We start from the raw sequence: 23,504 nt of genomic DNA, 5'->3' as shown, positions 1-23,504 counted from the left end.
TGCTCAGTACTTTGCAGGATGGAACACAGATTGGCTGATTTCTTGTAGGCATTGTGGCAAAGTGAGTCTTTAGAAAAGGTTTTGGCAGGAGGCAAGGTAAGTCTTACAGATCAGGTTATACTGAAGAGAGACACTTTCTGTTATTGAACAATATAAGTAGCTATCCCAGGTCTGTAAATTGTGAAAGAGCTTAGATTAAGGAACAAAGAGCTAACCAATATTCTGTAACTCTGAATGTTTTCCTTCTCCATACCCCCATGTTTTACGGGTGTGTGTGTTGGGGGGGGAGGGTTGTTTTCTAATCTTGTGTATATCTTCATTTCACCTTTTGAGCAAAATAAATTTGTTGGATGTTCTGTGTTGGTTTTTAAACTATTAGTGAACACACACAGTGTTGTCACAGGGAGATAAATGCACAGTATGGGGGTGTGATTTCTAAAGTGCACCAGTGTGTTTGTTGCACATTAATTAGTCCCTGTAGCCCCTGCTGGTGTGCACTGAATGTTCCCTAGTGCACTTTAATGTAGTCCTTTTTCAAACCGCACTATGTTAAAGCGCACTAGGGAACATTTAGTGCACACCAGCAGAATCTACAGGGACCAGTTAGTGCACGCACATTAGTGCGCCTTAGAAATCACATCACTGTAGTGCCTTACTGTACTGGTGGTGGATTGTGATTGGTATTGTCAACCTGACTACCTGAGAGCCATCGGAGAGCTGCCATGGAAAATATGGGGGACATACATGTGAACATACATGGGACTGAACATGTGGCTGCCAGCAGGAAACACCTGAAAGATAGGTGGGTTCAATTCTGAATGATACTCCGCCCATCAAGCACCCACCTTTTCTACAAGCTATTACTTTCTCCTCAGAGAACCCCAGACGGCTATCTCCCGAGGTGTGGAAATACTTATTGTCTCTCATGATCAAGGACCATAGGATCCATGCAATAGACAAGAAAGTGTAGGACTCGTGGAGAAAGATCTGTCTATTCACCCCTCCATATTCAGAATGGGCAAAACAGGCTGTAGCACCCTGGTTGTCGCCTTAGTTATATCCAGAAGTTGTGTGGAGGTTTAACAAACTGAACTCTGCCATCCTGAACACCTGGATGGCGCACCCCGGTATGGGCTTGATGGTGCTTGCCCAAGGCAAGCCAACTAATGATCCTTTAAACAGGGATGTGGACAGAGTAGTTATCTCCACAAACATCAGTTATTGCTCTTTGTAATTTGACCTTTCCCAATTCAGTGTGTCCCCCAAACTTTCCATCGCAGCTCTCCAGTGGCTCTCAGGTAGTCAGGCTGACATAACAATCAAAACCACCACCAGCACCTGCCAAAGATTGATCCTAACATGTTTAGGTAAAATCTGCCTTATTGCTGTGAATATCCTAAATTAGACTGCAAGCTGACTTCTCTGGGGACTTTGTTATGGCATGCAGAGCGGTCTGGATACCTCTATGAGAAGGGCACCTATCCTCTGACCTCAGACTCTTGGCCTGTCTTTCTGAAGGCTCCATGCTTTTGAAAGAAGTGCTAGATTTCTACCTAATGGAGGTTTTAAAGACGAAAACAAGTCTGCCATCATCTCAGCTTTCATCGTGTTTTTCAGGCAAAGGGAAGCCACATTTCTGTAGTCATACTTCTCCAGTGGAGTACAGGCCAAATTGTATATCACCACATACATTGTACAATCATTTGTTGTGACTAATCAGCTACAATTTGAATAGGGAATGTTTTCTATTTCTTACTACATAGGCAGCTGCATTTTACAAATGGGGAAAAACAGTTTATCCAACTGAATATTTAAAAAATGTCATTGAACTTGGAAAGCTTTTCTTTAAAAGGATATCACTGTTCTAGGGGTTTTTGATTTTATGTTAAAATGGGAGATATCAATGCAATGTAGTAATAATAGTAATGTAACTATTGGGATTACTTGTGGAAGCAATATGCAAGTAAAAAAATTGAGATTTGTTAACATTTAAATTGCTTTTGTTTATTAAAAGGAAGAAAAATAACAAAAGACCCACTTCTGCAACTGTGGATATTGTAATTATGTACTGATGCAAGTTATTGATGTGTAGATTGATTTTTTCCTTTTAATTGCTGAGAACCTGTATCATATATACCAATGCACATAATCCAATAAGGTAACTTAGTGAGAAAATATTACTATAGCTGCATTGTATTTACCAGTACAAAGTTCCTGTAAGTTGAACCTTGGTTACAGCCTTGGAACTAGTTCTGGAAAAAATGGGTATAGTCAAATCTCACAAATAGTTAAATGGTTTAGGATATTTGTACCTTCTACCAGCTTTGTTTAATTTGCATAATTTGTTTAAGCAGTGAACATGTCTTTGAGTATAAAGCATTTCCGTATTGATATTATTTAACTTAGATAGGTGACCCTGGGCTGAATTTAAATGAGAAATTTGGATACCCATAGGCCTTCTTCCAATGGCTTGATAGGAGGAGATAAGGATTTTTAATACACTTAATTACTCTGCTTGTATAAAATGTCATATTAGAGGTTTATTATCTGTTGGGTCTGTTGTGTCAACGGCCACTAAAAACAGGAGTATACTATACTCTTCTATTGAGATCAGAACATTTATATGATCTATTAAAAAAAATTATAGTAGTACCATTTGGATCCATGCTGTGTTCAGGGAGAGTACCTAAGGCGCTTCCACTGAGAGATTAACTCATCTGTCGGGAGACCTGAAGTGTTCTGTTAGCTTTTTATTTCAGTAGTACAAATATTTTTACAATTAAGAAAAATTGAATGCATAACCTGCATTAGAGGAAAGATAGAGGCAAAATTCCCAGCATAGCCTCTAACTTTGTCTCCAGGTTTGCATGTGGAAAGCTGAGGTTGGTTTAAGAGTACTTTTTTAAAAAAGCATTCCACAGTCTGTGACTTACAAAGAGGTTGTCACAATTGACAGGCATAAAATATGACACTGCGCGCGCGCGCTCGCTCTCTCGCTCTCTCTCAAAAGAATCTCTAAATCAAGGGTTTGCAACATGGCTAAAATCCCAGCTTTTCATCTTGGCAACTTGTTTTCCAACCCAGAGTGCTGCAGTGGTTCAGGTCTGTGCTCCTGAGCTTTACACCATCTGCTTGCCTGCCAGCTCCATTCTTGTGAGCTGGCAGGTTATTGAAACTTGAAAGAATCCAACACTACTTGAAAGTAGGACTCTTCCAAGTTTTAGTACACTGACAACCAACAATAATAAAGCTAGTGGAGCAGGCAACTCATTTGGCTTGTACGACGTGCACACCTTTATATTGAACCAAATCAGTTGTCTTCATCATGTCCATTTAAAGGCATAAAATCCAAAATTTAAAACATCTCAATCTATCCCGCCATCACACTGTTGTGCCTAGGTATTGCAGAAGCCTCTGATGAATACGTGCTGTAACACAGTGTCGTCTGTAATTATGGGATACAGCCTTTTCTGTTATAGAATGCCTGTGCAGAAATGGATGAGTTATGGAAGCATTTAACAAAAACTGGCTTGCTGTTATGAGTGTTTTCCCCTCCCACATTTTCCCCTTCCCTCCTTTTTCTAGTAAACGTTTCAGCATGCAGTTTATTTTTGATTATTGAAGCAGACAAAACTGTTGGAAGAACACCGAAACATGTTGTAATAAATACTAAGCTGATGGAGGAGCATTAATGTCTGTACAAGCAGAACTCAAAAAATAATGATAAAATATTATGTCTGCATTACAGCACTGTGGTAGAGATGCGATCATTATAGCTCAGGCGATACTGACACATTCATTATAAACCCCTCTTTTCAAGCATTTCTATCTTTCTGAAGGGGGAAAAATATTTTGGGGCTGCAGTTTTTCATGCTACTATCTTGAAATCTAACTTTTTATTTCTCTAAAGGTTTGGTAAAATTCTGTGTGGTTGTTTTTTGAGTTATGAGAGCATGGAAAACCCATTTCTCACATATTAAGAAACTTTGTATTTGGAGAACTCAAAACCAGCTTAATTTTTGGACTTGTGACTTCCTGAGAGATTAGTTCTTATTTGTATTATGGTAGCAGCTGGAGGCTGCAATCAGGATCAGAGTCCCATTGTGGTAGGTGCTGTACAGTCAGATAAGATAAGAGCTATACCATGCCCCAACAGCATACAATCTAAACAGTATATATAGGTAAACACACACAAATACAAACATTTATACTGTGCTCATTGCTTTGGTAGTGAGAAGCACTTTTGATGTGTTTGGAGAAATTTCACTAGATATAGTGAATTTATTCTGTAAAAATTGTTCCATTGAGCAATTGTCCATATGCACATTCACTGATGGTGCACATGCGCCTCATGCACTAGAGATTGGAGTCTTTTGGCCAACAGTATCTGTAGAATGCACATGTGCTCTTCAGTCTTCATGCACCTTTGCAAGGGAGTATAGAGTGAGATGCACCTGTCGCCATTCAGTTCCTTTCTCTGCCTCACAACTTTGGGATTGAGCCCAACAGTCTGAGAGACTGTCAACCTACTTTATAGCTTATTTAACAGATTTTTACCTTTAGTCTCGAACATAATTAGTAGTTTTAGTACTTTGTTAGCTAATGACCTTCAGTTGTTAGAATTTAATGGTTGGTATGGTGCCATCCTGTTCACCTGGGTTTAAATGTTGCCCCTCTTACGAGGAAGCGCTATCAGCATCAGGTGCACATTTGAAATGCCTCTTTTGTCTGGGATAATTGCATGTTCTCAGTAAATGTGCACTCTGCATGTCCTTCTGCTCCTGAGCTAGACCTTCAGGTCTTCCTGATGACCAAGTCGATGAAACTGATTCCAAGCTAGGCTACTAGACCCCTCCTTCTGAGCCGCAGAGTGCAAGTGAGGGTTTTTTGAGAACCCCAACTTGAATCATGACTACGATGACAGTGTTGTCCTCAGATAGACCTCAGGAGGCTAGAAGTTCCAGGACAGGTGGTCCACTAGGGTTTTCTATAAGAAGACCTTCCTGTGGCACTAAACAGCACCTGACACATCATGGTCCAGAACGGTTCCCGCTGAACATCAGTCTCATACTAGTTCCAGCTGTACAGCATCAAAACACCTGGTACTGAATACTGGAACATTGGGAAAAAACCCAGCGCCAACTACTTCAAGGGTCCACTAGGGTTTTGTATAAGAAGACCTTCCTGTGGCACTAAACAGCACCTGACACATCATGGTCCAGAACGGTTCCCGCTGAACATCAGTCTCATACTAGTTCCAGCTGTACAGCATCAAAACACCTGGTACTGAATACTGGAACATTGGGAAAAAACCCAGCGCCAACTACTTCAAGGGCGCTGGCATCAACCATTCTGGCACTGGAACCAAGCTAGTTGGGGCAGTGCATAATCACTGTGGTGGAGATTGCTGTGCCACCTGGATCCTGTGCAACCACCTGTGACGCCCCACATGGTACCTTTTGGATATTTGACACCAGTGGACCTGCAGATTCACCCAGAGCCTCAGTTCTCTTTGCTGTTGACTTCAGCACTGCAGTTGGCACCAACAGTGTCTAGTAGCGAGGCACCATCCTCCCCTAACTCACGGCGCTGACCGTGGGTCCGAGCTACGCATTCTCTTTGGATTCATCTTCAGAATTGGAAGATGAAAAGATTTTACTACAAAACGTACTTATTCACTCAGACTGTTATTGCAGCCCTCGACATTTTATATAGGATCCACATACTCCTCATGAGAACGATATTGAGTCCCACAGAATCTGGCTCATGGTTCTCTATCCTCTGATCACCAGGCTGTTGCCCACCAATGCTCATGTGGTCTTGCTGGGGTCCCTGGTTGACTCAGAGCAACTTTGAACCCAGGGACACCACCACCACCAGAAGGCTGCTTCCTCTACAGAACTGTGTACCCAGAGACTACAGCAGTAATGATAGAGCATGCACTAGAGCAGGGATTGGCAACCTTTGGCACGTGGCCTGCCAGGGGAAGCCCCCGGCGGGCCAGGCAGGTTTGTTTACCTGCCATGCCTGCAGGTTTGTCTGATCACAGCTCCCACTGGCCACGGTTCACTGCTCCAGGCCAATGGGGCTGCGGGAAGCGGCGTGGGCCGAGGGATGTGCTGGCTGATGCTTCCCGTGGTCCCCATTGACCTGGGATGATGAACCGTGGCCAGTGGGAGCTGTGATCAGTCGAACCTGCGGACGCGGCAGGTAAACAAACCGGGCCGGCCCGCCAGGGTCCTTACCCTGGCAAGCTGCATGCCAAAGGTTGCTGATCCCTGCACTGGAGGCTGCATTGCTGGCCTGGAGAATCCTTTCCTCTTCTTTTCCCTGTGAGGCCGTAGTGCCACTCCGACCACTCAAATGGATGATTATCAGAGCATCCAGGAGCTATTAAAAAGGATGGTTGATGCCCTTCAAATCCATATTGAGGAGCTGCAAGATCAGGCACACAAACAGGTAGATTCCAAAGCCAGTAGATCATCTACTCCAGGGGTCGGCAACCTCTGGCATACGGCTCGCCAGGGTAAGCACGGTGACGGGCCAAGCAAGTTTACCTGCCGCATCGGCAGGTTTGGCTGATCGCAGCTCCCACTGGCCGCGGTTCGCCGCTCAAGGCCAAAGGGGCAGCGGGAAGCCATGGCCAGTACATCCCTCGGCCTGCGCCACTTCCCGGAGCCCCCATTAACCTGGAGCTGCGAACGACGGCCAGTGGGAGCCATGATCGCTGAACCTGCAGACGAGGCAGGTAAACAAACTGGCCTGGCCCGCCAGGGTGCTTACCCTGGCAAGCCGCGTGCCAGAGGTTGCCGACCCTGATCTACTCTGAGCTCCTCTATAACACAGGCCACAGAATTTCCCCCAAAATAATTCCTGGAGCGTGTCTTTTTTCAGAAGAACATCCAATCTTGATTTTAAAATTGTTAGTGATGAAAAATCCAGCCTTGGTAAATTTTTCTAATGGTTAATTACTCACTGTCAATAACTTTGTCATCTTTCTAGTGTGAATTTCTCTGGCTTCATCTTCTAGCCATTGATTTGTGTTATACTTTTCTCTTTGTTAAGCTAAATAGATTGAGATCCTTGAATCTATCACTATGACAGCTTTTCTACCCCCTTCATCATTCTTATGGCTCTTCTCTGATCCTTGTCCAATTTATCAACATTCTTTTTTAATTGTGGGCACCAGAACTGGACCACAGTATTCCAGCAAAAGTTGCACCAGAGCCAAATACAAAGGAAAAATAACCTTCCTATTCCTACTCAAGATTCTCTTGCTTGTGCATCCCAGGTTGCATTAGCCCTTTTGGCCACAGCGTTACACTGGGAACTCACGTTCAGCTGATTATCCACCACAACCTCCCATCTGTCACTGCTTCCAAGATAGAGTCCCCTCATCCATAATTATGGCCTGCAATTCTTGTTCCTAGATATATATGTTTACATATAACCATGTTAAAACACTCATTTGCTTGCACTCAGTTTACCAAGTGATCCAGATCACTCTGAATCAGGGACCTATCTTCTTCATTATTTGCCACTCCCCCCTTTTTATGTCACCTGTAAACTTTATCAGTGATGATTTTATGTTTTTTTTTCTGATAGACATACTCCAACCCACCCAATTAACTATATGGATCCTGTCGGTACCCTGTGGCAGACACCTGCCTTGGCACCAAGTATTTCTTTGTATGGCAAATATAAAATATCAGGTGTCTCCTAAGAGTGCAGAATTCTTCTACCGTTGTGGTCACTGCGGTGAACAAAAAAGGCAAAACAACTCCAATCTATACCAAAAGAGAGAGAGCGAAAGAGACTAGATTTATTCAGGCAGAGCGTACAGATCTGCATAGCCAATTATCAGGCCATATTAGCCTGGATTTGTGAGAGACTGTTTGCTTTTGCAGGCAGACTTCCCAATGACACTCATTAGAACTTCATGTCACTAGTCAGTGAAGGCCAGAACAAATCTCCAAGCAGTGCTGAATGCAGTAGATATGGCTGCCAGAACAATGGCAATGGCTGTAGTCAGGCATTGGGGCATTGGGGCTTCAGGGATCGGGTTTCCCCAGGGAAGTCTAGACACAAGGACTTGCCCTTTGAAGGAGCCTATTGTTCATCTCTGAAGCTGATGAGTCTCTGCAGACTCTGAAATAGGACTCGTGAGCCACCTTGCATTCCCTCAGAGCCCACAAGCCAGCTTCTAAAAGGAAGTAAATGAAACAGCAGTATCCCTCACAGAAACCAATCCACCCTCTCTTTTGCACCAAGGGTCTTTGGAACCACCCAGGAAATGACAGTGTTTCCACAGGAGAAGACTGCCCACTACTCTGCCACAAACTTCCCAGTCTTCCTAGTCCCAGAAGCACGCATTTGTTGTGTCTTGCCTCCATTGAGTCCAGAAATAGATATTATCTTCAAAAATCGTTTAGCTCACTTCAGGCACACTTGGTCTGTTATCACCAACAACTAATGGTCCATGGATGCTTACTCCTTATCCGCTTTCCCTGTCTCTTTTCATGAGGATCTGTGTCAAGAGATTCTCTTGTTCTGAGAAAGAAGCATTAGAAGAGGTCCTTCCACCTCAGAGAGGGTTTCTACAGCAACTGTTTCCTAATTATGAAGAAAAAAAAGAGGTTGACGACCCACCCTAGCCTTGCAGAATGTCTGTACTTTCATTTGCAAATTAAAATTCTAGATGATCACTTTAGGATTGATAACCCTGACTGAAGTTGGGCAACTGGTTCGCATCTCTTGACCTTCAAGATGCATACTTCTGCTTTTCCATCATTTCACCACACAGGAAGTATCTGAGATGTACGGTGGAACAGGACCATTACCAATACTGGGTGCTGCCTTTTGGACTTTCTACAGCACCAAAGATATTCACCAAAGTGCTATCAGTAGTGGCAGCTCACTTGAGAAGACACAGTGTCCGCATATACCCTTACCTGGACAGTTGTCTGGTGTGGGGAAAATCTGATCAGATCAGAAGCTGTGCATGTTATGCTTGACCTTTTCATGAGGTTAGATCCTGGATTCCTCCAGATCCAAGGCTTATCTCCCTCAGGACAGATTCATCTCCCTAATTATTCAGCTAGAAAAAACCCAAACACTGATGTGAGGTAATGCTGCACCCTTCTAGGTCATAAGGCCTCCTACATGATCATAGAGTGGCACGCCAGACTTCACCTCCGATTCTTGTACGTTGGTTGAAGTTGGTCTACACACCTTCCAAACGTCACTTGGACATGCCACCTTTGGTCCTATCGTCCCTGAGATGATGGAAGGAGGGGTCCCATTCAGAGCATCTCTACCTTCCAGGATGATAGTCACGGATGCATTCTTACAAAGATGGGGCGCCCATATGGATGAACAAATAACACAGGCCTATGGCCCACATGAGAGATGAGAATTCACATCAATGCCTGAAACTTGGAAGACCTGCAAATCATTTCTCCATTGGATATCAGGACAGTCAGGGCACATAATGGCCGACAACACGACCACCATGTTTTACATCAACAAACAAGGTGAAATCAGGTCCTCCTCGGTCTTCCAGGAAGCAGTCAAGCTCTGGAACTGGCACATCATCCATCGAATATACCTAGTGGCAATACACTTACCTGGACTGCAGAACACACTAGTGGACAATCTCATCAGGCATTTTCTCTTGAACAATGAGTAGGACACTTGCAGACATCTTCATGGTCTGGAACAATCCCACAATAGACCTCTTTGCCACTCAACACAAGTGTCAGACATCCAGCTCAAAAGGAGGGTTGAGTCTGGGATCCGTAGTGGAGTTTTCTATACCTGTCTTGTCTAACTGATCTGACAGGCAATTAGCTAGATGCCTATATTAGGCGTCCATGCTCAAGTGAATTTCAAAGGGGTGTGCTCTGCATGTGCTAGGAAATTTTTGTGCTTAAGGAATAGGCGTACCTAAGTGTCTAAGTATTGTATGTGTAACCAATGGTATAGGTGCCTAGGTCGGACTTACAGGTGGGATCCAATTGCTTCCTGTATACCATTTATTTGTTTTTTATGCTTGTTTTTTAAGACCTTCTTCCTATTGAAAGGTATACAGCTTGCAGAGCAGTTATGAAGACTTGCTTGTAGCTGCTGCCTTGAATTTCTCTCTCTTACTCCTGGGGGAATTCTGTGCTACTGCGCATGTGTATAATTAATAAGCCCCTCAGATTTCTAATTTTTTTGCACAGAAAAAAGCTTCTGCCAAAACGTTGCTGCAGTTCCACCTTTTGCCCACCCAAGGCGCTGTGGCAATAGAACAAAGCTGCAGCTCACAGCCAGCTAAGGAAGAGAGAGTCTGCCTTCTTCACAGCACTTGTGGCCAGGTCAGGAGACAGGAGCTAGGGAGACACAGACAGCATAGGATGCTAGGAGAGGTCAGACGGGCTCATAAGGGCTAATGGAGGAGGACAAACTGGGGCAGAGGCTGAAAGGGAGTGGAGGCACAGGGCCATGTGGGAGGGAGGTGCAGAGACACATGGGGACAGGGGTAGGAGGTGCAGAGTTACATAGGGATAGGGGAGTGGCTGGGTGAGGGCACAGACATTGATGCTGGGAACTAGGCGTGCTGGGGGTGCTACCACACCCCCTTGCTTGAAGTGGTTTCCATTATATATAGGGTTTGCAGTTTGATTCAATGGCTCTCAGCACCCCCACTATGAAAATTGTTCCAGCATCCCTCAGCACAGAGACACATAGGAACGAGGGGAGGGGGTACAGGAACATAGGGACAGGGGAGTGGCAGGGTGAGGGCATAGAGACACATGGGGGCGGGCAGATGTGCCTAATTGAATGGAAGAGGCTAGGGGTCAGCCAGGGTCTGCATGGGGGAAGCTCCCTAACAATCCCTCCCCACCCCACCACCAAAAAAACCTGTTCCATACTTTTCCCACCCATACCAACAACCCTCCAAGTTCACAGCCAGGCTCCTTCCCAGCAATTACTTCCCTCTCCCTGAGCTCCTCCGTTATCCCTGACTCCCCCAAGCCTTTGCATGCTTCTGCAGGAGTGTGGGAAATACAGTTCTGTATTGTAGTTTACATGAATTATTACTCAGAGTACTGTATTAATATGCCTAGTAAGGAATCTATTTGTCAAAAAACATTCCTAGATCTTTTTTTGTCAACTGAATTGTTACAGACATGCTTGCTGACGGGTCTTTTGAAATAAATGACCAACAATAATTGAAACTGGTATGATTACATTGTGTTATTTTGACAAATACATTTTGCAGAATTTTAAAATATTGTGCACGTCATTTTTTTTGTGCATGCAGAATTTTTAATTTTTTGGCCCAGAATTCCACCAGGAGTAATCTCTGAAGGGGTTGGTTGTCTTTTTTTTTTTTTTTTTTTTAAAGGGAAAAATCCAAGACAAGCATGAGCAATATAACAAAAAACGTAGATGATTTTAGAGGTCATTTCAGAGTCCAGTGGAGGGTGTCTTCATTTGAAAATATTTGTCTTTGTTGTATGCTGAATGAAAACATAGCCACTGAAGAAGACTTAAATCATTCTGCCAAAAATAAGGAACTTTTGTGACTTCTGTAGAAGACTTGTTCATGATCCAAACTTTGTAAGAAGCAACAATTCTTAAAGAAAAAAGGGCATAGGAGTGTTGATGTTTGTGATGTTTGAAAAAGGTAAACGTGAATGAATAATCTTAACTAAATTCTAGAATACTGTTCAGTGATCAGATCCGTTATCTCATTGAATGGAATTTATAGACTATCCCTTCTAACAAAGATCTTAGAATTTTGCTCTTGTTATAAATGCAATACTGTATAAGCTTCAAGTGCATTGTTATCAAAGGGTTGTGTATATAATATGATTATGCAGCCAAGATTTTTGTGGCTGCATAAATTGCTGAATGATTGCCCTTTGTTTTGAATTTGCTATGTAATTGTACTCCATAATCTACATTTTCTTTTTTTTAAGGCACTTGCCTCATCCATATCAATGGATTGTTAACACTGATGCTCAAGGATGCTACTTTAAATAATGCCAACTTTGACAAATATTTCACTCCTGGTCATTTAGCGGAAACATCAGAGTAATACTCTTTCCCATCGTTGTTGATGTAGTGGCAGATTTTCTGGCAGGGTGCAGAGGAGAAAACCTAATAGCTACCCTCCCCCCCACACTTCCAGATTTGAAGTCCCCTCTGCCCATGCCCAAAAGAGGCAATGTAAAGCCTCTTCTCCCAAATCAAAACTCCTCAATTCACCCAGGAGCCAAAAATTCAGAACCAGCTCCCCCAGTTTTCTGAGTCCAGGTGTCAAAAGACTCCCCACCCCCGCCCCATAAAATCTCAGCTTTCCTCCAACAACTTCTGTGATGCAGTTATTTGTCAGTACTGGTATTGAAAACCAAAGATTTGGACCAATGTAAAATACATTGAATTTGCCATCAAAATGACTGAATAAGAGATAGTGTAGTGAATATACTGTACTGGGGGCACTGAGGGGGGGAGTGCTTCATTATTTAGACCTACTGTGCCTCATAGGACACAAGGCCTCTATTATTACCCATACAAAGCTGTCAGTCTTGCTGTAGTGATGCTTTGTCTCATTTGACTGCTTCTGGCCTTTTTTGAAAGAACTGATATTAGTATTTGAAATTCTAAGCATCGAGGGCATTTATTGCCTTAGAAATATAGCTGTCTCTCAACCCAGTCTTTCTAGTTTTGTCCAAGGATGCTGGTTCTGCCCCCCCCCTTTTTTTTAAACCCCTCAACCTAAAAAGGTTACTGGGCAGTTTTTGAGCAACATTTCCTGGATTTCATTCAGATTACAGAATATATTGTACAATCTGCTTCTGTAAACGCAGCAGTAGGCCTTGGCCGGAGAGTGCAGAACATAGGTAGTGCTGCCCACACACAGAAAGCAGGATCTGTGGTGGGGGGAGGGGAGCCACTGAAAATGGTGGTTTCTTTTCTCCAGCCCTGTAGGATGTTTGTATGTTCATGCTGACCTTGTCAGCAATATCTAAACCACCTCTCCCCCCTCCAATGCTGGTATGCCCCTCTCTATTTGAGGGGATTTGGGTCCCTGTCAGCATGGTACCTAGGGCTGTGATACAGTACTGAAAGAGCAGAGAGGGCTAGATACCATGCAGGGCACAAGTCATTTGTAGATAGAGTTGGGCTCCCTAGTTTCCCTTGTATCTACCTGGATCCTGGAGGAAAGTCCTAGTTTTGGGGGCAGATCTTCTGTTTCTTCCTCAGGTTAGCATGTTCCTAATACAGGATTAACCAGGTTGTTACCTTTAACATATCTCAGTACTTAGTCCGGATCCTTGATCTTCCCCAGTAGAAACCAGGTACGGGCAGGGTTGGTTTTAATGTTTGTTTGTCAGGATGTATTGACTTTAGGTAATTTAAAACTGCTGTATACACTTTTACTCAGCTGTTAAATGTCTCCTTAGCATTCCTCTGAACGTGAATGATTATTTTTCTTCCTAAAAATTTCTCATTTCTCTTACTGGATTTAGACTATTTCAAGCCTGGGGCTTGTGGGAGGGAGCCTATTTCGGAGCTGAGGACCTCTCACAAAGAATGTTCTACCACTGGTCCCATTTCTTTTAAATCAAGAGGGATACAACACAAATGCCTCTGATGATCACATCCAGACAGTAAGGCAGCCTCTCAAGTTGCAGGGTCCCAAAATAAACACTATTGATCAAAATAAACACTATATTCAGCCAGTATGCAGCCAGGGCAGATCATGGAGCACTGGAGACATGCACCTCCATTTAATAGGCAATCTGTGGCATTCTGCACCTGTTTAAATTTCTGGATTGACCCAAAGTATAGCCCTAATTAAAGGGCATTGCAGTAATCTAGTCTGGAGGGGACAAAGACACAGATCCTGGTGGCAAGGGCCAAACCTGAAAGAAATGGCTGCAATCTCCTGTCCAGGCACAAACAGTAAAAGGTGTTCCTGAACACTGCTGCTATATGATTATACAGCACAACCTCCAGGCTGCGAACAAGAGTAACAAATGTTCCTGGCTTTTCTAAAGCCAGATTTTATATTGTCTGTTAGTAAACAGAAAAACACCTTGTTTTAGTGAACATACAAAATGCACTATGAAAACAAAAGAAAAACCCAAGCATTTATTTACTGTTGTAATGAGATGGTGAATGGTTCCAGAAACTATTAGCAGCAAAGAGTCTTGTGGGACCTTATAGACTAACAGACGTTTGGGAGCATGAGCTTTCCTGGGTGAATACCCACTTCGTCGGATGCATGTCATCCCACGAAAGCTCATACTCCAAAACGTCTGTTAGTCTATAAGGTGCCACAAGACTCTTTGCTGCTTTTACAGATCCATACTAACACGGCTATCCCTCTGATACTAGAAACTATTAGGACAGTTTTACCTATGGCAAACAAAAGGTATATGATCTCAGCAGTGGAGCAGGTTTCTAGTGAGCACCTTTGTCGAGACTGCGAAATGAAAAGCGTGGCTGTATTTATCAATATTGTTATTGCAATAAATTGCTTTGTTTATTGGTGGAGGTGGCTGACTGAACTTTGACTCTAGCACAGTGGTTCTCAAACTTTTGTCCTGGTGACCACTCTCACATAGCAAGCCTCTGAGTGCGACCCCCCCCCTTATAAATTAAAAACACTTTTTTATCTATTTAACACCATGATAAATGCTGGAATCAAAGCAGGGCTTGGGGTGGAAGCTTGCCCCCCCCATGTCCCGACCCCCAGTTTGAGACCCCCTGCTAGCACATATTGAGGCCCTGTTGACTCTAAGCATTTACCTCATTGCAAGTGTGTGTTTAGGTCACTGTGAATAAACATAAACACAGATTTGTGCATGTTGCCCTTCTCCTGACACAACGATATATTACCTTACTTTGGAAGTCTGAACATCCTTCCATTAAGCATATATGGCTAAAGGAGATGCAAACGCTTTTTCTTTGGAGAGGCAATTTGGAGGAGAGGAGAAGGACTTTGGACCAATCAGTAGGTTTGTACAGATGTGACTAAGGACAGAATTTGGTCCATGTTATTTTATTTCCTGTACTAAAAGGAATTCTCCCTCCCTTTATTAAAACAAACAGAACCATTCCAATTTTTTGAGCCATTAATTCCTTTTATTTTTTTAACTCAGTCTGTTAGCCCTTTGCCCTTTTTCTGCTCAGAGTTAACTCAGCCGTATTGTTATAAGCCCAAATTGTTACATACCTGTTTTTTTAACTTGTATTTCTATTCTTGCTGTACCTGTTGTGTGTCAGAGAAAATCCCAAAGAAGCACCTTTTAATGCATGTTAACTTTAAATGGATTACTCAACTGTTATACTAAATAGAATTTTCATCTGCTAAGCATTTTTTTACAAGCATTGATTAGTCTTCATAGCATCCTTTGAAAGCGGAGATAAATATTACCACCTCAATTCCATGGATCAGATACTGATGTTCACAAAGGTTAAGTTACTTATCTAAGGCAACAGAGGGAATAAATGCTAGAGGTGAGCTTAGAATTCAGGAATTTCTGGCTCCCACTCGTGTGTGGACCATGTCCCTCTCAACAAAATATTTGATGCCTTATACTACATCATACAACCTATATTATAAGTGTGTTAAGTGTAACCAGTCAAAAAGTAGTGGGACTAAATTCCCTGTGTGTATCCCATTGAAACTAATAGCTGCCTGCGGATATCCATAAGGTATCTGTTACCTTTGACAGCTAGTATGCTTTATGTGTTAAAATTTGGGAGAATTTTTGGATACTAATTTGGTAAAATGATAAACACTTCTAATACCAACCATGCTAAGAGTAGGCCTTGCTGCCTGTCTGCTCTTTATTTAAAATTATGCCATTCCAGACATCCTAATGAGTGTCATGAATTGTATAATTCTTTCACATTTCCCAGGGGGGAACTTATATATATATATATATATATATATATATTAGGATGAGCATAGAATAAAAACCTAGGAAGCCAGAGAGAGGAGTTTTGTGCAACATTTGCTATTGTGACTGTCTAATTTTTTTTTTATGTTATAGTCTACAAGCATTAGTGTTAAGGCAAGTCTCCCTGCCTTCACTCTATGCTATTATCTTATAAATATCTTGACTCTGACTTTACAGTGCTGTTTATAGAATTTAATAAAGCAAATGTAATAATGCTGCCTGTGCTTTAATGCACAATCTCAATTGAGTTGACCAGAAGATAAATAGGAACAGGAATGATAGTGTGTTCCTGCAGATTGTTTTTAATAAGCATGTTATTTAGTTGATCAGCCCACTGCAGTAATGCCTCCTATCCTAGTCTACCAGACAAATTTATTAATGCTGCCCCCCCACCATTTCTCTGAGAACATTGATTCCCTGCAGACATATCTCTATTAAACCTCTAGAAAGTCACAACTTCCAAATTAGATTAAGTAGCAGGAATGGTACTAGAAGAATCAAAGAAAATTGAGTGCATTATTGAATTTATGCCACATTGTCTCACGAAGAGATGGGAGTTGTGTGGTAGTTGTAACTTTTGTCCTTACTGTACTAACAAAGCTATGGGCACTGCTGTCAAACCTAATTGTCTACAATGCATCAGGAAAACATGAATATTTGCTCTTATCCAACCATGCATCTACTGAGGTTTCCCAAATTAAAAAGTAAACTTTAATACTAAGTCTTGCAATTATGAAAAAGCATTTTTCATTATTTACTCTTTTTCTGTACACACCCAGCACTTACACTCTTATAGACCATTAAAAAAAAAAAAGGTGCCTGGCTTTGGATTGTAAGCAAGACTCACTTGTCTTGCCAGCAGTTGCAAAATGCAAATGTTCATTTTAAAGCGGCCTATTTCTCATTTTGATCTGACATATTAAAAAGCATATAATTAATGGTTGACATTAGTAATTAACATTAACTTTATGGTGCTTAATATGCCATCATTCATCCATCAAATAACTAGTATGCATAATGTCTTGCATAAAGGTTTTAATTATACAAAATGATCCTTCAGTTCTCAGACTGTACAGTTTAAAGAAACTGTGAAGAAATCTGTTTTTTCATTTATTGCATGTTAATGTTGTTTTTGTTTCTCCCTAGGAGTGTGCACAAACGTATGATCCAGGGACCTCAGCTAGGGAAAACGGGCCCAAACACACAACTTCCATTAGTGGCTAAAGAGCACCACCTTGCTGTTGCCGGTGCTCTCTGGAGAAATTTTTTTCCCTTCTTGAAGAGCCAAAGGATGTCACAGACTCTGCCTCCTCCACAGCTTGCAGATACAGCTGCAGGTCAGCACTGAGCCTCCTTTTTTCTATTGCCTCCTTTGCTATTTCCCTGGATGCAAACTTTTATTCATTTTAACATTTTGGCATATTCCTGTTCATGTGTAATAGCTCAAATCTACCTAAATGTAGAGACGAGGCTCTGTGATAATCGTGCTATTTTGACAACAACAACAAAAAATGAAATGCTGTCTCTGTTGATAGGATGCAGATCTATAATACTGGAGTGGTTTGACTATATAGGACTCTTTGATTTTTGGCATCATTGACAGCTTAAATTACATTTGTAATGTTTGCTGTAATCTAAATAAGGATAATGATTTATAGTTCATTACATTATATCTAAAATCTATTCCATTGCTTTACATGAAAGTTTGTTCTCATCTTGTTTTTTTCAGTATTGCTAATGGTTTAACATAATTTACATTTTGGTATCATGTTTTGACATCTATGTAGATATTTTTTAAAAGGTAAATTTCATTATCACTTTTTGTAGCATTTTTACTTTCATATACATTCTGACATTACATTGGACTGTTCTGACTGGTCATTTTGTATTGGAAGCTGTTGGGTTGCTAGAATTTTATCTTGCAAATACCACTCTGAATCCAGACAGATGGATAGTGTATCAGTGAATAGTAAGAATGCTGGATCAGATCCTTGGCTTCCCTGGAGCTATGCTGATTTGTGGCAGCTGAGGATCTGGCTCATTGCATTTAGATGCAGTATTATTTTTGCTGAAATTTTAATATAATACTATGTTTCAGTTTGACGGAGCTGATCTCTAGCTATGATGATGTCCTGAATCTGAAAAGTCCAGATCGAAATAGTCTTATTTTTTTCACCATGATGTGAATTAAGAACTAAATTTATAAGCTTCAAGGACTAGGTCAGTAACGGAAATGCTAAGAGACCCTTGACCGGGAGCAGTGCTACAATAGTTAAGAGAGTTAACGGTAATGAGAGACACTATTGTGAAAGGGTAATGATCTCCAACCGCTGAGGCATTTATAGAAAATGACAATACAAAACCAAAGCAAGATCCATTCTCCTTCTTCATCATCATCTTCTTCATACAATGAAATAATGAGAGAACCAACCTCTATTAGAAATCTGCTTAGAGTGCTGAGTGTAGATACAGTTGTGACCTGTGTTATGCACTGATATAGGAGAGCAATGTGGAGGAATGCAACTCCTTACCCCACTGCGTGGGCTACTTGGATTGAAGGTTGCAACACGTGGGAGAGAGAGCAGCGTCCACAGCACTGCTACTCCCCCTCCTATTCAAGTGGGTGGGGAGTGGACATCCAGGGACAGGAAGTGGCAGCTTTAACCATGCTGGCCGCTTCCCTTCTCTCTGAGTATACTGGTGTTGGAAAACCATTAAAACAACTAAATATTAAGGCCCCTATAATGGAATCACCCCTCAGGATGAATTCGCAGGAAATTTCTAATGAAGTTTCTTTGTAATGATTTACAAATAAATCTGAGCTTTGAATGAAGATATGTGAACATTAAAGAATCCTAATGTTTTCTGTATCTCCCCTCCCTTTCCAATAGAGTAAAGGTAGCACAGAATAACATATACTGACTTGTAACATTGAAATATAAAATGAAGAATTGTTAATGGTAAGATTAAGAGCTTTGATAGCTATATTTTAATGACTTGTAATTATATGCAGTGAATGAGTACAGATGAGGTATCTCTTAAGCCAAGGTTTTGGTGGCATGAGTGTAGATTTGCCAATTCTTCTTTTACATAGAATTTCTAATCTGCTTAAAATGTTATTGCCAGCAGAACAGAATCAACATGTTATATTAGGAGTTGTAAGTAATAGATACACAAACAAGTAATGATAAATAAAAACATAGAAACAAAAAAGACACAAGGCAAGGTGACACAAAACAACATCACCCAGAAACTGCAAAACCAGCAGGAAAAATACTGAAGTTGGGTAACTGAAGCTTGCACGTGCGTAATGTACTCGTTACCTAAAATCCATAAGGTTCATGTACTTAAAGCCAATTGGATAAAGATTAAGGACTCTGTAGTGTAGAAATGTATAAAAGATCAAGTGAACGTGGACCCAAACTGGAGAAACACCGGACCAGAAACTGAAGAACTGGTCTGAAGGACCAGAACAAGGGATCAGAGTAGGTGATGGAACTATAATGGAAGGTGGAAGAACCTCCCAGTGCTCCAGAATGTGGCAACTTGAGCCTATTTACCAATTCTGTCTCGTCTGTTGTTATCTGGATGGCATAAATGTATGTCCAGACACTGAGCCCTGGTCTACACTACGCATTTAGGTCGAATTTAGCAGCGTTAGATCGATTTAACCCTGCACCCATCCACCCAACGAAGCCATTTTTGTCAACTTAAAAGGCTCTTAAAATCGATTTCTGTACTCCTCCCCGATGAGAGGATTAGCACTGAAATCGACCTTGCTGGGTCGAATCTGAGGTAGTGTGGACACAATTCGATGGTATTGGCCTCCGGGAGCTATCCCAGAGTGCTCCATTGTGACAGCTCTGGACAGCACTCTCAACTCAGATGCACTGGCCAGGTAGACAGGAAAAACCCCACGAACTTTTGAATATCATTTCCTGTTTGGCCAGCATGGCGAGCTCAGAGGTGACCGTGCAGATCTCATCAGCAGAGGTGACCATGGAATCCCAGAATTGCAAAAGAACTCCAGCATGGACCAAATGGGAGGTACTGGATCTGATCACTGTATGGGGAGAGGAATCCATGCTATCAGAACTCCTGTCCACCCCAGAGGACTGTCCAAGCAACAGAAAGCTGGCATTCAATGTTTTGAAGTGCAGTGTGGCCTTGTCCTTCCCTCCTCCACCGCCCCACCCGGTGCTTTCTTCCTCCTTCACCCCTCCCGGGCTACCTTGGCAGTTATCTCCCCATTTGTGTGATGAATTAATAAAGAATGCATGAATTTGAAAGAACAATGACTTTATTGCCTCTGCAAGTGGTGATCAAAGGCGGGAGGGGAGGGCGGTTGGCTTACAGAGAAGTAGAGTGAACCAAGGGGGCGGGTTTCCATCAAGGAGAAACAAACAGAACTTTCACACCATAGCCTGGCCAGTCATGAAACTGGTTTTCAAAGCTTCTCTGATGCGCAGCATGCCCTGCTCTACTCTTCTAAACCACCCTGGTGTCTGGCTGCATGTAATCAGTGGCCAGGCGATTTGCCTCAACCTCCCACACCACCATAAACATCTCCCCCTTACTCTCACAGATATTGTGGAGCACACAGCAAGCAGTAATAACGATGAGAATATTGGTTTTGCTGAGGTTTAACCAAGTCAGTAAACTGCGCCAGCACACTTTTAAACGTCCAAATGCACATTCTACCACCATTCTGCACTTGCTCAGCCTATAGTTGAACTGCTCCTTACTACTGTCCAGGCTTCATAAGCCATGGGAGCAAGGGTAGGCTGGGGTAAGTGCGACCGTGTGGTGCTACCAGCTGGGAGAGCAGCCTGAGGCAGAAGCTTCCAGCTCGTTTGATATTCCAGGCAGGACTGAATCTCCATGAGATGAAACTTAAAGAAGAGAATGACCTGGAGTCACTCCCATTTATGTCCAGGCGCCCCTGACCGATCTCACCGAGGTCTGCCAGGAGCACCCACGTGTGCCCAGGCGCCCCTGACTGACCTCACCGAGGTCAGCCAGGAGCACCCAGGAGACGACGATGACGGCTAACAGTCATTCTGCACCTTCTGTGCCGTGAAGGCAAGGAGCTGTTGCTGTGTAGCACTGCAGTACCGCATCTGCCAGCAGCACCCAGGAGACGTACGGTGACGGTGAGCTGAGCAGGCTCCATGCTTGCCATGGTATGTCGTCTGGACGGGTAATCCAGGAAAAAGTCGAGAAACGATTGTTTGCCATTGTTTTCATGGAGGGAGGGAGGGGGGCCTGATGACATGTACCCAAAACCACCTGCGACAATGTTTTTGCCCCATCAGGCATTGGGAGCTCAACCCAGAATTCCAATGGACGGCAGAGACTGTGGGAACTGTGGGATAGCTACCCACAGTGCAGCACTTCGAAAGTCGACGCTCGCCTCGGTACTGTGGACGCACACCGCTGACTTAATGCGACTGTATAAAATCGATTTCTAAAAAAACGACTTCTATAAAATCGACCTAATTTCCTAGTGTAGACATACCCTTAGTGAGATTTCTTTCTGAAATGGTATAAATGAAAGCAAAAATTGATTAAGCTTAAATTGGGTGGACTTGTGACTCAGTTTCCCAAGTTTTACCCCCAGCACTGGCCAACACTGCTGAACCACCATGGTAGGGAAAGTAATCTGTGCTAAGTGTTGGCATGATTACTTACTTCCCTGGGGTAAGGGGTGAACTAGGCACCATATTATGACTGTGGTTTACCAAAGGTCCTTAGCCTGCTTCTGGGGTGGCAAAACTACACACTGACCCTTACTGAGGACTTGTAGTAAGACCACAGACCTAGCCCTGTTCCATTAATTCAAATAGCTGCATTTGTATTGTTTCTGAGAATTGACTTATTCTGTACTTCAGCTAGTCAAAAATCAGCTTCTGGATACATGTAGTTCAAAGTATACTGTTAATTTATTAATATGCTGGGAAGCTGGGAGCCGGTGAGCACCTTACATTTTATCAAAAAATAAAGATCAGTCTTCCAAACCTCCTTTCCTGTTGCCGATTTCATTTAGTCTAATAACATATCAGCATTCCACGATATGTCTCCTGCCTGCCTTGAAATGTATTTGTTATCCATGGCATAAAGAATGAGCTATGAGAATATTTTTTTTATTGTTAGTGTTGGATGTAGGTTCCATGGTGGCCCACCAGTTTAAAGAGCATGGTTATGTCTCATTAAAAAATTCTGTATGCAGTGTTGTTATAGCTGTCGGTTCCAGGATATTAGAGAGACAAGATGGGTGAGGTAATATCTTTTATTGGACCAACTGCTGCTGGTGAGAGAAAAATTGTGGCATCTAAATTGTAGCTTGAAAGCTTCTCTCTCTTACCCACAGCAGTTGGTCCAATAAAAGATATTACCTCACCCACTTTGTGTCTCTAAAAAAAATTCTGTGGCAGGTATTCATTTTACAGTTTTCTAGAGCTGAAGATGTTGTGTTGGCCTACGTGGGATTGTTCAGTTCAAAAGTAACTTTGTCATTAGCACTGTATTTACACTCCCCTCTTTCCCCCTTCTCCCCCCTCCCCCGGAACTCTCATTTACAAAAGTCAAAAGTTTATTCTAAACATAGCAAGAAACACAATTCTACAGATCCCTTACCTTTCAAAATATAGTTTAATCCTCCAGAATTCATTCCTGGAGGAAGAAAGTGTTTTAAAAATTGTTATAGGACAAAAAATGTACTTGTGCATGGGAGTGGGGGGAAGGAAATGTATTTTTAAACGGTGTGTATTTGATTGTATCAGTCTGCTAAATTTTGTATCTTGTGTGTTGTCATGGATTGTAAGCTCCTCAGGATAGGGACTGCATCTTCATATGTGTTTAAACGGTGTCTAGCATGATGGGTTCCCAGTCATGATTGTGGCCTGTGAAAGTGACAGAAACAAATAATAACTAATAGCAGCCTATGTTTGTTAGCAGAGCAGGAATATATTTTAAATATTTGGAGAGACTTAACACTCTGCCCCTCCTTTTTCTCTGTTGAAAATCAGGTTTTACTCTGTTAGCTTTGGACATGCCCTGTACAGCTCCATCAGATCTCCAACCACAGCCTGTTTTAGCAATGATGCAATTGTTTGGATGGGATGATATGGTGTGTCCCCAGCTGGTATCAAGATATCTCAGTCATCTAATAGAAAACAGGTGAACAATTTAAACTTCTTGTTCTTTCGGATCCTTTCTAGCATACAAAGGCCCCTCATTCACTCATCGGTCTAAAGGAAAATGTTATTTTAAAAAGCAGTGCCTCCCTTCAAGTGGTCCAGTTTCTTTGTTATAGACCTTTTGCAATTCTCTAAGTTCTAGATTCCTTGAATGTATTATAGTTTTGAACTCCTTTATTTTCTAAAGCTTTTTTCTTATGGCTTTGGATAATGAAAGTTGACAGGTAGACATTTAAATTGCAAAGTTAATTTTTCTTTCATGCAGCAAGTCACTTTTTTTTCCAAATGGAAAAAGTGTTGTTGCTAATTGGTACTGGAAAACTGGAATCTAGACAATAAC

General features: G+C 42.2%; 1 protein-coding gene across 2 annotated transcripts in view; it reads left to right on the top strand.

The window, feature by feature from the left end:
- Nucleotides 1–23,504, top strand: part of MMS22L (MMS22 like, DNA repair protein) — a 146,526-nt gene that overhangs the window by 92,227 nt on the left and 30,795 nt on the right. For both annotated transcript variants that reach the window (XM_045010667.1, XM_045010666.1), the window contains exons 15-16: nt 17,112–17,302; nt 22,994–23,144. In XM_045010667.1, coding sequence (XP_044866602.1) covers nt 17,112–17,302; nt 22,994–23,144 — 342 coding nt within the window. The remainder of the gene's footprint in view (nt 1–17,111; nt 17,303–22,993; nt 23,145–23,504) is intronic.

This window comes from Mauremys mutica, chromosome 3 (genome assembly GCF_020497125.1).
Source record: "Mauremys mutica isolate MM-2020 ecotype Southern chromosome 3, ASM2049712v1, whole genome shotgun sequence".
Taxonomy (NCBI): domain Eukaryota; kingdom Metazoa; phylum Chordata; order Testudines; family Geoemydidae; genus Mauremys; species Mauremys mutica.
Note: the sequence above shows the minus strand (reverse complement) of the source record. Positions and strands in the feature narration are given on the sequence as shown.